The 19,273-nt window shown below is 36.3% G+C and overlaps 1 protein-coding gene across 5 annotated transcripts in view; it reads left to right on the forward strand.

Annotated features, from left to right (window-relative positions):
* The window catches only part of Sac1 (phosphatidylinositol-3-phosphatase SAC1), a 359,287-nt gene that overhangs the window by 234,204 nt on the left and 105,810 nt on the right, over positions 1 to 19,273 (forward strand). For all 5 annotated transcript variants that reach the window (XR_016549855.1, XM_090408681.1, XM_090408682.1 and 2 more), the window contains exon 13: positions 7,502 to 7,640. Coding sequence is in view for 4 of the 5 variants with exons in the window: in XM_090408681.1 (XP_090264807.1) it covers positions 7,502 to 7,640 (139 nt within the window). In the remaining variant the exon portion in view is untranslated. The remainder of the gene's footprint in view (positions 1 to 7,501; positions 7,641 to 19,273) is intronic.

Here is a 19,273-nt window from a genome sequence, read left to right on the forward strand (position 1 = left end):
CTATCCTGTATTGTCTCTTCAATCTATCCTATTCAGCTAGCATCTACCAGACAACATGGAAACAGACCTACATGTAGTCCATCCCAGAAAGGTGTTAAAAGTCAACCAACAAACTACCGTCTAATTGCTCTGACTTCTGTTCTATCTAAAATTATGGAGAAGATCATAATCACAACCAACTGATCTTGCTTTCGTCGCCCAGCTGTGGAGTCATAGAATAATTTGGAGAAACTCGCATTTCAAAGGCATTTGATCGGGTTTGTCAGAGGAGCCTACTTAACAAACTGCTATCCTATCGTCAACCTTGCACACTCTGCAACTGGATCTCCAATTTTCTCACTGGTCGCTCACTTTGTATCATGGTGGACGGTTTACTCTTCTAATGCAGGAGTATGCCAGGATTCTGTTCTTTCACCCACTCTCTTCCTTTTGTATATAAATGACCTGCTCTCCCAGATTTCCTACTCTATCCGTAACTTTGCTGATGACAATACACTCCATTCCTCTTTTTCATTTGAAAAACCTAGTAATGCTTAAGATCTATCAAGACCAGTGACCTGAACTAAGATCTCCTAGCTGTATTCTAGTGGGCAAGGACAACCTTGTAAACTTCAATGCCACCAAAAATCAGTCCTATCTGATCTCTTGCAAGACAGATCTCGCATCTCTCCTCTTTACCTCAGTAATACTGAGATATCCAAACACAATCAGATTTCTCTTCTTGGACTGACCACCTCCTATCTTTCCTAGCACAACCACCTTTCAACTATAGCTTCTGCAGCTGCCAAAAGACTTGTACTTTTTTTGCAAACACTACTTCACACCTTAACAGCTGCTAACTCTATCTTCTTCAAGTACCATATCCTATTGAAGGTCAATGACCGACCACCTTGGAAAATTTGGAGCGATCCTTAGCCACTCTGAACAGTCACTCACAGCTCATGCCAGTCCACTGTCTGATGTCTGCCAGCAAGGAGAGAAGATTTTCTTCATCTTCCTTGTCCTCTTTTTCTATTTATCTTCCTTTTATACTCAATCGTATTTTTCATTATGAAGTAGGTGACCAAGATATGCAGTTTTTATTCTTTTTATGGTATCTAGAAGTTCATTTGATTTCCCCATTTGTTCCAGTACTTCTTGAGTAGATGTTTTTGCTCTCCATAGGATTTTTAACATTTGTGTGTATAACCACATTTCAGTGGTTTCAAGTTTTTTTTTTTTTAATTGATGTTGTCTTCAAGGTCCAAGTTTTTGCACCATACAACAGTATAGACCAGGGGTCGGCAACCTGCGACTCTTTGAATGAATAATTGCGGCTCTTTTTTATTAAACGATCTATCTAAACATAGAAGTAAAAAGAAATATTTTGTAGGTCAAATGACCCCTAACCATATGTCGATACTCAAAAAACGTCAGTTTACATTGGGTGCAATCAGCCAGGCAGAGCACTACTTTGTAGCGAAAATTAATCGCTACAAATTAATTTAATTTGTAGCAAATGGCGATCGCTACGATCGAGCAGTTGGCTCGGACACATTTATGATGTCACGCTATGTGCTAGCACATGTAGCTCTTGCCTGTCTGAACATGCCCATTGTCTTGGTCCTGCTAGACTTGCAACACTTGCAGGTGCAAACTTGACTTGTTTGTCTGTTTGCTCACTTGGGAAATGGAGTAAAACCAGGTTTAAAATAGCTTGGTATCTTTAAGATTTATTATATCCAAGGTAAAATACTTTCTACATTTATATCTCCTCCTGAGATTTTTATTTAATAAGGTTAAAACACCTTATGGTAACTTGTTCTGGTAAAATACTTATAAGCTCTGTATTACTAAAATCTTGGTATTTCTAGCCTGGCTCCCACTGATGAGACCTCAATAGAGGTTGAAACTGGTCTGGGTAGTGGCCCCTTGCCTTTAATACAAAGCATCATACATCTCCTCCAGGAGATGTGCTTTGCATTAAGGGTAAATATTCAGATTAGTGATCAGAGCTTATTCTACTTTTATCATGAGTTTCCTTGGTCTTGCACTACGTGCAAGGTCAGATAGACTTGCAACACTTGCAGGTGCAAACTTGACCTGTTTGTCTGTTTGCTCACTTGGGAAATGGAATAAAACCAGGCCTAAAATAGCTTGGTATCTTTAACATTCATTATACCCAAGGTAAAATATTTTCTACACACACACATATATATATATATATATATATATATGCAGTCTGAGTATCACTCTGGTGGAAGAAACATAAGGTCTGATGCTAGAAAGCACAAGTGTAACCTTGGCAGTCTCCATAACCAATGTTGTTAGCCTTAAGTTGCTCTTGCTCTTTTTTGCATATGGACATTCTTTGTGCTTCATGTCTAATGTCAACATCAGAAACCAAAGAATTATTGCACAAAACATCATTATCAAGTTTTTTGTAAAGCTGATGAAAAAGTCCACTGAAACATATGAAATGTTACCAACAGCTTACAGGATGTGGCTCTGTCCAGTACATAAAATTTTGATGGTGTAAGCATTTTAAAGAAGGCAGAGAGAACATATCAGAAAATCCTCAACATGAATGACCAAAAACAACCAGCATCCCTAAATTGGTGGACAGAATGCTCAATTTATTAGCAAATGAATTAAATGTTTAAGAAATTGATAATATTCATAATTAGCACACTTATTTTGTGTGTATGTGGGGGGGGGGGAGATTTGCATGATATTGTTCAATACTGTTTGTGTGATGAGGAAAAACTCAGACATTTGATTGCTTGAAGATAGTTACCAGGTTTACTGTCATCTGTTCTATGGACTGATGATAAACCTATTTCCTAAACTGAAGTTATTAGTGATAATGGGATGTGGAAATGATAAAAAAAAAAAAATGTTTACTGAATATTGAGTGAAAAATAATGATTTAGACCATAATTGCCCTGACCTATGTATGAAAACCAGTGAATATATACATGTGTGCACAATGCATTCTCATTAATCATAATAACAATAATGGATGTATTACTGTTGTTGTAAATCGGAATTCGCTAGAGGGCCTCGTGGTGTGTAGTGTTTGTTGAGAGCTCCTGATAAGATAGGTGTTATTTTAAGTTATCATTGACAATTTTGCTCGAATCTTATGTAGTTTTGTTTGCTTTTCGTATCTTAGTGTGTCTGTTTGTGTGTTGTCGGTGTTATTTCAATTATTAATTTGATAAGATACGATAGCGTGCACCTGGCTCCGGTAAGAAGGAAAATAATGGCTGCCAGTTTGCCATCTTTGTTCAAAAATTGTAACATAAAGGAGATTATTCAATGTACTATCTGCGAGATGTATGCTTTGCGGAGAGCGGTTGGAGTCTGGTTAGATGATGATAGTGGAGTGAATGTGTGCAGAAAGTGTAAGGAAAATGAGGAATGAAAGTGTGTTTCAGGTCGTGAGTGTGATATTGTTGTTGAAAATCAAAATGTAGAAAATAGTGATATGATAAGAAATTGCGAGGTGGTACCAGAGAGCTGTGAGGGCGGCATTGAAAGTAAGAATAAAGATAATAATACAGAACAAATGAATGGTTTAACAGATAATAAAAAAGATGAGATAGATGCAATGAGTGAGATTGCACGGTTGAGTGGAGTGATACATAGGGCAAAGCAGCAGCTGGAGTGTATGCACAAATGTCTACCGAGTGTACCAGCCACTGAACAGCAAAAATATAATAGGAAAAATAAGAGTATGATTGTGAATCTAAATAAAATGAAGCAGCGAGTGCTGTACTGAGATTCATTAGTACGAGGTGTGATAGTTGAGAGTTTGACAAAATCGTACCAACTGGTGCGACCATTAAGGACATAAGCGAGTCTATTAGGGAGCAAAAGCAAAGGGTGAAAGAAATGATAGTGGTGGCAGGTATGAATGATTTGAAAGGAGATAAAATGGCTATGATAGAGGACCTGAAGGAATTGTTTGAGGTAGCAAAAGAGAAGAGTGAGAGACTTAGGTTGGTTAGTCTGTTGTCGCGGTATGACAGTGAAGAGTTTAGAAGGAGGGCCATAATTGCTAATGACTTTATGCTCTGGTTATGCAGGATGAGTGGTGTGGAATTTGTGGATGTGTGGAGCGAGTTCGATGAGCGAAAGGATCTATATAAGATGGATGGTTTGCATTTGAATGGGTTCGGTGTAAGGAGACTTGAAAAAGTGTTGAATAAAGTGGATGTGCAGAATCAGGCAAACTAGATTTATTATGGGGGGGGGGAGTAGATATGCAGGCCTTAGGGAGGCAGTCGAGTGTATGAATTAGTATAATATGCCCGAGCAAATAAGAAGGACAACAAATCAGAATGGGATAGTTAGTATAAGGCATCAAGGTAGTGATAGGGCTTCTGCAATTCATGTATACTAATGCTAGGAGTATTAGGAACAAGAAGGAAGAATTTTTGGCCTTGGTTGGCACTTCCAGACGACAGGTTATTGTCATTAGTGAAACATGACAATAACCTGACTGAAGATGATTATAGCTTGTGGGATTGAATTTGAAGAGTATAGTGGTTCAGGAGTGACAGGGAGAATAAAATGAGGGGAGGGGTGTTATTGATGATAGCTGATGAGCTGCAGCCAAGGAGAATAGAAGTTGAACTGCAGGATAGAGAAAAGAGCACATTTGAGGCTATTTGGTGTGAGATTGAGGCTAGCAGAACAAAATATACAATTGGGTGCTGCTATAGACCAGGTGATGGAATAGATGGTGGAGATAGTATGCATAAGCAAATAGAAAAAATGAGTGGAAGGAGGGTAATTATTATGGGACATTTCAACTATGGTAACATTGATTGGAAGGAGGAGAGTACACATGGGAGGAAGGAATTGGATTTTATGCGGTTATTATGGGATAACTATCTGTGACAGCATGTAATGGAAAATACTAGGGGTCAGAGAGTGCTTGACCTAGTAATTGCATCTGAGAATTTGGCTGTAACGAATATGACTACATTGCCACCAATTGGTGAGAGTGATCATAGGGGTCTTGACTTAGGAGATGGCTAAAGGTGTGGAATTTACAATTAAGACAGGGTACATGTAGAATTATCAGGCTGGTAAGTATGACAAGCTTAGTAGTTTGATTGGTTCAGTGCCATGGCATGTAAAACTGCATGGGAGGCAGTTAAGAAGTGTTTGCAAGAGGCTAACTGTATACCTAGAGTCCGAATAATAAATCAGGTAGTAATTAAATGGATGAATAACACCATTAAGCTTGAGCTGCAAAAAAAGAAACAACTGTGGAAGGAATTTAAGGAGAAAGGTGACCTGCAGGCACACGAATGATATAAAGCCCAAGCCAGAAGGGTAACAAGTGTGGTAAGAAAAGCAAAAGAGGATTATGAAAGAACATTAGCCATGCAGGCTAAAGTGAATCCCAAGCAGTTTTTTTCGATATGTTGCAAGTAAAAGAAAAAATGTATACGGCAGATTGATTTTAAGGAATGCCAATGGTAGGGAGGTAACCGAATCAGTACTGACCGAGCACTTTGCAAGAGTATATCATCCAGGTGGTGACATTACAGAAATGGAAACACCAACAAATTATATAGTAATTGAGGTAAATGAAGTGGACGTGAATAGTCTATTACAAAACCTCAATATCAATTCATTTGCGGGATTGAATGGTATACCAGCTTGTGTCGTATGAGAAGCGGCTAAAGAATTGCCAGTGCCCTTGACCATTTTGTTTAATTTGAGTCTCGGGTCTGGGTTAGTCCCAAGGAGGTGGGAAGAGGGGAAAATACTTCCACTGCATATAGGAGAAAAATACGAGATTGGATAGATGAAAACGGGATACTGTATGGGGAACAGCATGGTTTTGTGAATGATAGATTATGCCTCAGTAACTTGCTCACGTTCTATTACACAGTGACGACTGAACTGGATAAGGGTAACGGGTTTACAGTGATTCTACTGGACCTTGCTAAAGCCTTTGATAGGATACCACTTGGAATTCTAATCAGTAAACTGCAGCATATGAGAATGGATATAGAGTTGGTGAGATAGATAGGAGTTTGTTTGATGAAGAGATATCAGAGAGTGGTTTATTCAGGAGTAGAGTCCAAAAGACGGCCTGTGATTAGTGGTGTGCCACAGGGTTCTGTTCTAGGACCACTACTGTTTAATTTGTTCACTAACAATATCGGGAAGTATCTGTGAGGAACTGTGCATTTGTTTGCAGATGATGCAAAGTTGGGTAGAGCAGTAGTGAAAGCAGAAGATGTCAAAATTTTGCTGGATGATTTGGATTGTTTGTAGGACTGGGCTAAGGAGAATGGATGTCAATTTAATGTGGAAAAATGTAAGGTTTTGCCTTTTGGGGTGAAAAGATTAGCAGCAGTATATCACATTGGTGTAACTGTACTCCAGGAGATTGACGAGGCCAGAGATTTGGGAGTGTTGGTGGATAGAGAGTTGAAGTTTAGGGGACACATCGCAAAAGTGGCAAAATCAACTCATCAAATCACTTGGTTGCTGAAAAACACTTTAACGAGCAGAGACAAACAGGTTATTGTTCCTCTGTATCGAGCCTTGATAAGACCCCATCTAGACTACTGTGCCTAGATATGGGTGCCAGGGTTTCTTCTTGATGGGGAGGAGGTGGAGAGGATCCAGAGACGAGTGACCAAGATGATAGCAGGACTATGGAATGAACCTTATGAGAACAGGTTGAAGATTTGTGGGCTGCAGAAATTGGTTGATAGGCAGAAAAAGAGTGATATGATTGAGACATTCAAATTACTGAAGGGTTTCTATAAGATTAATTCAGAAGATATTTTTGAGAATAGGACTGGTAGTGGAAGGACTAGGGGCTATCAATGGAAGCTTGGTAAGAGTGTGGTTAGCAAGGGTGTTAGAGCTAGGTTTTTACTTGGAGAGTGGTAAATGAGTGGAATAAGCTGCCAGAGTCTGTTGTGGGTGCCATGACTGTAAATGAGTTCAAGGTGAAGTATGATAGATACTGTGTGAATGTTGAATAGTTGTTCTTGACATGATGTTGGGCCTCCCTTGATGAGTCTAAGGATTCCTTGGAGTTGCCCATAATAATAAAATTTGAAATTCAATACTTGAAATTGAGATTGAATGGACACCAATTTGATGTTTATGATATTCAAATAATGTGACAGAAGAATGAAATATCATAACAGACGAGTTTTCCACGTCTTGCCAAAGCTCCCTGGATGCTGTAAAAGCTTTTACGAGCATTTCAAAGAGAACAAAGAAGGACAGGATATGATTCTATTTGGCCTCTTGGAATTATTTTGAAAGATATATTGCTGATAGATAATGCTGCAGTGTGTAACAAATAGGAAAGGCATCATAGCTTACTATCATATGTTTCTTTTTGAACTTTTACTTTTCTGCTTCTGAATGTCTTTTATGTTCTTAGCTTACTGTTTAGTTATATAAGTCAAAAACATGATTGTTATTGGTAGAAGTTATAATTAAAATGGAAAAAAAATATTATTTTTAATAGGTACTTCATGATGTTAAAGGATGGCTCAGTTAATTCTTTACAAGATGGAGTATTTCGAACTAATTGCATGGATTGTCTTGATCGCACAAATGTTGTTCAGAGTCTTTTAGCAAGGAGGAGTCTTCAACACCAGTTGAAGGTTAAAAATCAGTTTTCCACTAATATTATATGATATTTCATGTATATTAATCATGTGTACAGATAATTTAAAATTATATAATTCTCTCAGTCCTTGTAACTATATACTAATGCTCCTCTTCTTCTCCTTCCCCCCTCCCCCTGCCCAAAAAAAATAAATAAATCTATCACTGATCTCCCAGTGATAGAATTTATAGTCCTGGAAACACATATAGGAACTTATTTAAGTTAATGGATATTATATTCCATATTGTTACATAGCCGAATAAGAAACTCAGAACTTTCCGAACTTTATATAGTTTCTATATTCAACATGAAACTCTCTGAGTTTCTTATTTAGCTATGAAACAATATGGGAATTTAATATCCCTTAACTTAAATAAGTTCATATCATCGAATTGAAGCCTTTGGCTCTTCATATAATTAACATGTAGGAACTTTTCTAAAATTATAGATATCTATATTTTTTGTTACAAAAATTCATTTTTCTTCATGAAAAGGTCACATGAACTAATACCGAAAAAATTAAACAAATTTTACACACATTACCCATTTTCCATCAATGTGTTATGCCCAGTGACCCATCATGGTGGAGTAACTTAGCTTCATAGAAGCTAAGTTACTCCACCTAATTAATACTGTGAGAGAGCAGTAACTGAAATTAATTTTGATTTCATCATATTTTGTAGTATTGAATCCAAATCTCCATCTGAAACATTGTTGTTGTTTTTTCTCACTCTGTGAACATTAAATGACACCACAATTTAATGATGTCAAATTCCTTCCTAATATTATTATTATTAAGAGAGACCTCCAGGGAGTCAGCGATTCATTGAGGGAGGCCACATACTACACACACCAACTATTATATTAATACAACTATTGACAGATACTGCCTAAAGAGAGAAAATGCCTGAACTGGACATGACGTTGGGAATTAAGGGTTTAAGAGTGTTGAATCTGGTATTAACAACAGAGAAATTGGCTAGGATCAACAGTTGACCAAAGCAGTTATACACAGTCCAATGTAGTGTATACTCCTGTAGCTTGACTTGATGTTTATTAAGAGAGACCTCCAAGGAGTCAGAGACTCATCGAGGCAGGCCACATACTACACACACCAGTTATCATACTTATTCCTGAATTCATTCACACTGCTTGCACTCACAACATCCAATGGCAATCCATTCCAATCATGCACCACCCTCTGAGAGAAAAATCTAGCCCTCATACCCTTCTTGGCAGCCTTCATTCTCAGCTTCCAAGGATGCCCTCTTGTCCTTTCCCCACCCTCCATAAATTGAAAAATTCCATCAATTGAAATCCTGTGTGACCCTTTCAGAAGTCTAAGTCTCAATCATATCACCCCTCTTTCTCTTATTTGCTAGTGTCTACAGTCTACAAATTCTGAATCTGTCTTCATAATCAGTATTCCACAATCCTGATATCATTTTTAATACACTCAAGTAACTGTATGTCCCTTGTCAAATCCTTCCCAATATCATTAATGTACATATTGAATAACAGTGGATCAAGCACTGATCCTTGTGGTACACCACTTGTTACCTTTTAACCTTGCGGATCCCCCGTATATACCAGTTTTTGATATCTGTCAGTCAACCATCCTCTTATCCATGCTAATATTCTATAACCTAGACCCATTTTCTTCAATTTATGTAGCAGTCTGCCATGCTGTATTCTGTCAAAAGCCTTAGCAAAATCCAAAAGTATCATGGTGTATCCATTCCCCTTGTCTAGTTCAATGGTAACATTGTTATAGAATGTGAGCAAGTTGCTAAAATATGACCTTCCCTTAGTAAACCCATGTTGTTCATTGCAAAGTAGATATTCACTATCAACCCATTTCTGAATGCAGGCCCTAACCAATTTTTCCAAAATCTTCACCGCTACTCCTGAGATGCTAATTGGTCGATAGTTGGATGCATCGGTCTTTGCACCACCCTTGTGCAATGGAATTATCATACATTCCTTCCATTCTTGCGGAATCTTTCCTGTTCTCAGACTCATATTAAACACCTTTGTCAAAGGAATGACCAGTTCAGTTGAACACTCTTTTAGCACACGTGCTGATATTCCATCAGTCCATATTGATGAATTCTTATTCAGTTTGTGCAATAGCTCTAATACCTTGGCCTCACATATCTGCATTTCTTCATCTAGTGAAGAGGTAACAGTGAGTGCAATGTTGCGTTCATCAGGTTGATAGCTTTTAACGAAATGGGCACTCATTAACTGAACAACCTTTTCTGCATCTGTTAACCCTCACGCCGTCTGGATTTAGAAGGGTTATTCTTTCATATTCATTCTTTCTTTTACTTGCAGCATATCGATAGAATTCTTGTAGGTTGTCTTTAGCACGCAGAGCCAGTTTCTTTTAATAATCAGACTTTGCTTTCCATACAACAGTTGCGACTATTCTAGCCTGCTACTTATAACGTTCATGACGGACATTATCCTTATGCAAACTATAATCAGTCGTATCCTATTCCTTCCACATCATCCTTTTCTTACGAATCTCTTGCTTAATAAGATTACACATCCATTTCACTCCTACTCTATTTATTCTTCGAACTCTCGGAACACATTCTGATATCACATTATTTAAGTATTGTTTAAATGCTTCACATGCACTTTCAATATTCTTGACATCCAGCGAGCGATCCCATTCCACTGAACTCAGTATACTCCTCAGTTGGTCATAATTTCCTGCTTTGTAGTTCAGTATGTAACTTTTTCTGAATGGAACATTCATAAACGTAGTCACTTCCCAAGTGAGTACCACATGATCACTCTCACCAACTGGAGGCAGAATAGTTACATCTTTGAGTGAAATGCCCTCTGACACTATAATCAAATCTAGCACTCTTTTATCTCGAGTTTCTTCTGTCACATGCTGCTCGAGGAAGTTGTCCCACAACAGCTCAATAAATGCAATTTCATTCTTCTCATGAGATTCTACTGCTACCCAATCAATATTTGGATAATTAAAGTTCTCCCATTATGATTACTCTTTTCGCACTCACCTCTTCTATTTGGTGATGCATTTCTTCATCACCAGCAACCGATTCACCAGATCTGTAACAACACCCCACTATGTAATTTGTCTTGTTAGATTCCGCCTCACACCAGATGGCTACAAACTCACTGCTGCATGAAATATCGTTAGTAGTATTGTATTACTACATTCATAGGTCTCAACTCTAACTGGATTTAAGTCATCCAATATCATTAGCAGCATGCCCCATCCTCTCCTATCCAGTCTATCCTTCCTAAAAATACTGTACCCATGACACTACCAGTTAGTAGGTCTGATTCTGATAGCCAGGTCTCACTAATTCCTACAATCTGAGGTCGCACCATATTGACTAAGGCAACAAAACTCTACCCCTTTGTTTCTGATACTCCTAGTATTCGTGTACAGACATAATAATCTACCTGCATGTTCTTTTGTATACTCTTGTTTGCAATCTGCATGACACAGTTGGACATCTTGCAGATCTCTATTCTTCTCTAATGCCTTAAACATGTAGACATCTTTGCACACAGGTCTGAACTGGACGAACACAAACCCGAAATCATTCTCGCCTCGTCAACATTTCCATGACATAGCCTATTCTCGTCATTAACACAGTTATATACCATTGTCGCTCTTGCACTCACATTCACACCATTCCTCCCTTTATAATTTACTTTCCCTGACTTTCTATGTTAGGTCTCATACCAGTTATTAGTTTTTCCAGACTCCTGGTACCAAACATATTCAGGTGTAGGCCATCCCTCTTATACAAATCCAATCTTCCCTCAAACTCACTCACAAAAACTCGCATCTATTCCTTCTACATAGCCTATGCATTGAATCGTCTGCCATCATAGCCCTTCTTTTTAATTCATTTTTATCATAGCGAGGTAAAATACTAGTGATTTTCACTTTCTCACTCTTCACTCTTGCATCTTCCAGCAACCTTTTCATGTCCTCTCTCATACTGAACTTATCACCAGTTAAATCGTTCGTACCTTCCACAACTATGATTTAGTTTACTTTTCTTTTCTGTTTTTGAATTACTTGCATTATATTTTTAATTTTCGCTCCAGGAAAACTCGATGTTATAACTCTCTCATCTATAGCATGTTTTATTATACAGTCCCCATACCAAATAACTTCTTTCTTTTTACTAACAACGTCACTTACCTGATTTTCGTTATTTCCTGACTTACCTGTTTCCTTGCTTTGTTGTTTCTTCTTTTCCTGTTCATCTTCATTTTTAATACAGTTCTACTATTGATTCCATCTGTTAGTTGTCCTGATTTTCTTTAGAACTTTCACACGTTAGTTGCAGACAGTGTCCACGCATCCATAAACCACCAGCAGTAACTAGCTTTACTGTATATATGCTGCTTCTGCATCGGGCAGTCACATTTTATGGGATGTTAGTTACAATTTTTTTAGTATCATTTTATTTTGTAAAATTAGTATTCATGAATTGTCCTAATGATATCAAAATTCTCAAATGCAATTCGAAATGATTTCAAGTTTTATACCTAGTCGAGCCATAAATACTGTTACAACTTGAACAATGCATAAACCTTTAATCTATCGGTAAATCATTTACAGTTTTCAGCACATACAAACCACATGTATAATGCATATTGCAGTACTCAATGTTGGAAATGTCCCTCTTTTGCCTTCATGCACACCCAAAGTCTGTGAGGCCACATATTGATGGCGGCATGTACACCATCCAACATAAACACTACCATTGCTTGTTCCAAATCCACCTGTAGGCTGGCAATTTTGGGGTGTCATCTCTTGCAGGATACTCTCTCAAGCTGTGACCACAATTTGAAGTCCTACGGATTCGGATCAAGATTTCCAGATGCTGATATGTGGTCAGGCATGTTTGCCTCCAACCACTGTTTTGTGTGATCCTCGCCTTGTGTGCAAGGGTTGAGTCCTGTTGGAAGGTCCACTGCATACCATGAAACCAGGTGTTCAGAGCTGGAGGTTTTGACCCTTTCTTGCAGAAATGCAGCTTGGATTCTCCTGATATGTCACCCACTACCAAACCATCATTGATGCAGGGTGATGACCTCTCTGAATCCTGGGTGCTATGGCACATGCTGTGCAACCATCAGGGCATATATCCAATCATTTTGGTAGTTAAATGACTCTTCAGTGGTGAAAATCTCATCTGTGAAAAAGATCTCTGTGTCTGTTGTTTATGTACTGCTGAGAAGTGCCTTTGATTTTATCACCCTCTGCTGCATAAGCTGTGGTGTTATGAAGTGTCTAGTAAAACGATAATAGGCTCTCAACCCCAGATCATCAGTTAATACATGACATAATTTTCTGTGTTCTCAAAGGAGTACAGTAGAAGTGTGCCTTCATGGCCTATATGAACTATATAATAGAGTGGAAGTGGCCATTACTTTATAAAATTTTAGTTGAGTTTGTTGTCTTGTTTTTTTATTGTGTCTGTCCTTTTAATTGTTGCACAGATTTTCTGAAATTTCTTTATTTTTTTTCATCTATATCTTTATCTTTTAGATATGTGATTATGCAGTCTAAATAATTAAAGTGTGTCATCTGTTCTATTATTTTATTTTCTATAAATATTTTTGATCTAATATGAACTCGATCTTTAAATGCCATGATTTTTGTCTTCTTTTGTGAAATTTTTAAATTGTATTTGTTGGTTTATTTTGTTTAATTCATAATTTTATGAAGGTCCTCTTTTGTCTTATAATATAATCTGATTATCCATATACAGCAGTGTATTGATAACATTCTTCTGGTTAACTATACCTTGTTTTATTGTTGTTTTCCATATTTTAATAATCTGATCAATATAAATATATATATGGAATAGAGTTGGAAATAACACCTTATTTATTTGAATCTCTTCTGTTAATTTATTACCTAACTGCATTTTTGTATCTTTATATAAACCCTCTATAGCTTGTACCAAATGTAATGGATATCCTTGTTTTTTCATTGTATTCCATAGTTTTTCTCTATGTATTTTATCAAAAGCTTTCTCGTAATCTATAAAGGTCATATGAATTTCTAAATTAAATTCTCGTCTTTTTTCAATAATTTGTTTTAGCACATAAATATTGCTATACATGACCTTCCAAGTCTGAAACCATTTTGTTCTTAGAATAGATTGTTTGAAATATTTCTAAGTCTTTTATTCAGGATTTTACTGTAAATTTTTTAACCTGTATTTAATAAACTGATTCCTCTGTAATTTCCACAATCGTCTTTGTCTCCTTTCTTAAAGATAGATATAGCCTTGGCTTTTAACCAATCTGATGGAGCCTGACTTTTCCTCCAACACTTATTTATTAATTTTAAGAATCTATGATGTAAATATTCTCTGCCATATTTCCAGAACTCTGTATTTATGCCATCTAATCTGGTTGATTTTCTATTTTTTGATACCTTTATTCTTTTAGTTCTTCCAATTTTATTGATTCCATATCAGTACTGATTTCTTCATTATTTTGTGTTATTAAATTTGGGTCATACCATAAATTCTTATAAGTCTCTTTACTAATTGTTGCTAAATATAGTACATAGACTATAAATGTCTCTGTTCTGTATTTAGTGATATGCTAAAACTACTTGCTTTTTTTCCTTCTGCGGCATAGTGTCTATTGAGGATAGAATGTTTGTTTTTCCTGCTATAGGAACATTTTTATTCCACTATTTAGACAGAACAGATGTAGTGAGTAAAAATGAAAAAATAAAAGTGAGAAAAAAATAAAAATGTACAATAAGTAAATACCTGTATTATAAGAAGTGGAGTGCATCCGTTTTTCTCCATCACAATGCTCGCGTATTCGATATCTGTTATTGATAAGAGAGAAGAGCCCCTGACAAAAAAGGAAAAAAAGTTATGTAATGTACTCGGATTCTAAAGGGTTAATAACTCTGGTGGTGGTTGGAAATTATTTATGCATATATTACTATGTAAAGAATGTATACTGATCATCAATGAATAAAAGAAAATTCTCAGAAAACAAAGCAGAATTTATATAAAACTTAGAAATAAGTACACACACAACAAGATAACAGATTGTGAAGATGATTTGCTACTCTATCAATCCACATGTATTCCTGCAACATCAGTGATCTATTTTAATGTATCACCTGATTGACATTATTAGTTTATTGGATTAGTCCCCTCCCTATGTCTATTTAATGCGCTACCAAATGCATACAGCAGATGTTTGTTACTAATTAGTTATTTATATTTTGCAGAGAAATTATTCACTCTCTGCACATTTTTTTCTTCTTCTTCTTCTTCTTCTTGAGTATTCTGCAATTGAGCAGGTTCTCTTAGTAGCGATGTTATATAAATAATCACAAGTTATGCGCTTTGCCCATCAACATATGGAATGTGCATATAATAACAGACATTAATTATTGATAATTCCTTTGCCAGTAACAAAAGTATTTCTGCTCACACCTGTTCTTTCTCTCCCTTATATTTTTCATTTTCACATGGCTCATTAATGATAGTTCACATATTTACACCTTTTATTCAAATATACCAACCAGATATAGCAGTCTCCTTAGTTTCTCCCCCCCCCCCACACACACACATGCAGATTTGGTTAGAATTTAAGGAGTGTCATGATATCTGGCGTGTCAGCCAATACACAAGCACAAAATTACCAAGGAACACAGTGTTTTCTCTTGCCTTGCCAGATGGTTTAGGTGGTTGCAGGAGAGTCCCGATCACCCTGAAATGAACATGTTAATCTCTAATCTTTGCTTAATATTTTACTTTAAGCCCGCTTTCAAATCAATAAATTGAAATTGAAATGGATTCAACTGGCTTCTCACCATACCAGTTTACTTATTATCTGTTCCCATGTTTCATTTCTATCCTCACTCAAAATTCTGCCTTAATAGCTGAAATGCTTTCCTTGTTCTATAAGTTTGCCATTAAAAATGCATTTGTTTTACATTCCTCCTTCTTAATATATTGTTTTCATCTTTTTATTGTTGATTATTGTAAAAAAAATGTAATTAATTATTAGATTTAGTTCTGCTCATGAAAACTCAGTTGATTTCTTCAGGATATAACATTTTTATAAAGTATATTGAAGCATCCACTATTATCACTGCCTCATTAATTGAGGTGTGATAATCCTTGAACTCACGAGAACACTTAATTGGATTAACTTGCATTCACAGCTGCATCTCAGAGTCAGTATTACTGAAAGTAATACTGAAAGTAAGAAGTTCAACATTCTTTATATAGCATGAAATTTGCTCTAACTGTAGATAAACTTAAAATTTAAACATCTATGATTCAATTATTAGACACACACAGTCACAAGAAAAAAGAATAATAATTTTTATTATTGCAAATATTTCAGCCAGAATTTAATGGCTATCATCTGTGCATCAGCCTAATTACAAGGTAAAGCTAAAACATTAATCCTATTTACAGAACTGAGCGACATGCTCGATTCTGGCACGTGGCTCAGCGTAATTATGTTCATCTGACTGCTTTTTTGGTTCTTAACGAAATTTGCTCAAGGTTATTTTCACGAAACAGTTATGTTGTAAACTAAGTATATACATCCAAATCTATAAGATCGACTCTCAAATTGAATCCCTGTTTATTGTTGTTGTTTTTTTTTCATCGTTCTAATTTGAAATCATTTTGCAGAATGCTTAGCATAGCTTTTCACATTGTACATTTTCTTTTAGTAGATGAGGAAAAAATAATCTTTATACATATCACAGAATTCATAATAAGGCAGTTCATTAAAGATCGTCGTCGTCATTTTCCTGATATATACCTTCAAGGGATGTACAGGCTTCTGTGAGAGTTGTACATGATTACATTATTACTAATCTCCTATCAACAATTTTCCTCCAAATCTGGCATGTGGCTCAGCTCTTGTAACTTCACCTTGTGATTATGCTGATGCACTGATGATAGCTCATTAATTTCTGGCCAAAATATTTACAGTAATAAATATTATTATTCTTTATTCTTGTTAATATGTGTGTTTAATAATCATTACTATGTCACAAGTACAATTGAAAATCATTTAAACATATATTTTTAAACACTAGCATCTTCATCATATTCTTATATTCCATTATTAATGACAAAGCAAAATGAATGGGAAACTACACATCTCTAGTATACCTTCAGTATGGACATTATCTTTTCGATGTCCCCCCCCTCCCCACCAAGGTCAAGCCAGTAGAATAATGATTGATATCAAATCATTGTCACTTTGGCATACTGTTTGAAATATAATATAGCTTGTTTTTACATATATATGTATATATATATATATATGTATATATATGTGCAGATGGTGATCTTAATATGAAGGTCAAAACATTGGGAAATTAAAGTAATTATTCCTAACTTGATTGTTCTATAATTTTATTGAAATGAATTTTAGATGATTCTTTAAGATTGCGGGCTATTGAATCACTTGAAGCCAGACAGTCACAAGCAAAACTGGCACTTTGGCTTAATATGTCACAAAATGTCATCTTGACACTATGAAGTTTCAGGAGAAGGAAACCATTACAAGAAAAGTTGTGAAGGGCTATGTCAATCAGAACAGACTGCTGTCTGGCTCAAACAGCAACATGGATTACTAAGATGTCCTATCACCAACAGTTTCTTGAGGGTGCTGCAGCCACAGGTGGCAATATTTCTGACCAGACTATGGGAAAAAAAATCCAATTGAAGTGGATCCTATGCAAGGAAGCTTGTGGTTTGCATCCCATTAACCACAAGCAACTGCACATCTGCTCAAAAGTGATGCCGTTAACATGTGACTTGGAGCCCAGCAAATGGGGTATAGTTCTGTACTCTGAGTCCAATTTTCACCTACAAATAGAATTCTAGATTGATAGATTGATATAGAGAAAATGAGGAGTGCAATACCATCCATCCAATGTCAGAGAAAGAGACATGATGGGGATGGTGTTCTCATTGGGCAGGGGGGGGGGGGCGGATATAATGACCAATGTCAGCACCACCACAAATCCTTGAACCTTATGTGTAACTTTGTAGGGATACAGTTGACCCAAATTTTCTTCTCATCTATGACAACCATTGCCCAGAGGGCACAAGTAGTAGAGAAGTATCTTGAAACTAAAGATATCCAGTGACTGCTATCGCCAGCGCAATCACCAGACTTAAATCCAAGTAAACATGTGGGACACCCTTGAGCATCACATTGCACTCTGACAGCCACTGCTTTGGTCACTTGGTTATTGGTGAACTAAAGTCTGCTCTGGTGGAAGACTGGGATTTGTTGCCACAGAATATTTTAGACACCCTTATAACAAGCATGTCAGCCTGCTTAGCCATTAAGGATGTTCATACACTGTACTGATGTTATATGACCATATTTTCAATCATATTATGACATTTGTAATGCGATCTTATTGGTAATTCTTCTACCTGTCTGATGTTTATTGCTGTCTTCTCATTTCACCAATATTCTATCATATACCACCATACAAATTGTATCCTGCTTCACTGCAAACTACGAGTTACACACATTTTCTAACTGTTTTGTTAATTTTGTCAAGCATCGTATAACAATAATCCTGCTCTACTTTCATCTCATTTCTTGTGTAGTAATAATTATGTAACTTGTATTTATCCAACTGCTCCAGTAGCATTCTTAAGGAGGTTGATAGAAGAAAAGTGTAAATTATAAATTAAAGATGCCAAGCAATTATATTCTTGGTTTAATCCTTTATCCAAGTGTAAGCAAACAAAGTTTGGGGTGAAGTATCTTCACGACTGTGATACTTCTTTATAGAAGCTAATGACTTTACATCAGTTGCCTTAGTATCCATGATGCAAATCATGGATACTAAGTTCAAATCAGTTTCGACCTTTCTTGAGGTCTCATCAGTGGGACCAGACCCAGAAGAGATGCCAAGGTTGAAGTAATGCAGAAGTCATATATTTCCCATATACAAGCAGAAAAAAGGGGTATCACCTTATTATTAAAATACTGTGGGGAAAAAAGTGTGTTCTGTGATCCAATTCTAAATCCTTAAAGCATTTACCATTTTGTCATCATTTAGTTTGACCATTATTGTTTCTTTGGATTTCATGACAAGGTAGTTTTCCCATGGTGGGTATTTTCAGTCTTGCATCCCCCTTCTCAAGTATGCTTGCATAAACCTCACCTGGAACACTAAGTAGAGAAATTTCTCTATAATCTTCACATTGTTTTCCTTTGATTATTTTGTTGATGGGAACTATGAAGAGAATTAAAAAAAACTTATAAAGAGTGATATAATAACCTTCCTATCTTTATGTATTAGCATGTTTTTCAACATCCAAGTAATCTTTTGAGCTATTTTACCAACTTTTACAATATGCCCTCTGAACTTCAACTCTCTGGCAACCACTACCCACCGAATCCTTAGCTTCATTAATTTTCTTCAATCCAGTACCATCAATGTTGATACACAGTACGTAACCTTTTCAACCTGAAGTGCATAACCTTGCAATTTGCAACGTCAAATTGACAATCATTATCCTTTGTCCACAATGCTAATTTATTAAATCATTCTGCAGGATATCTACATCATCACCT

The sequence above is a fragment of the Typopeltis vanoorti genome, chromosome 18, assembly GCF_054136105.1.
Source record: "Typopeltis vanoorti isolate ZY-2024b chromosome 18, IOZ_Tvanoo_1.0, whole genome shotgun sequence".
In the NCBI taxonomy this organism is placed as follows: domain Eukaryota; kingdom Metazoa; phylum Arthropoda; class Arachnida; order Uropygi; family Thelyphonidae; genus Typopeltis; species Typopeltis vanoorti.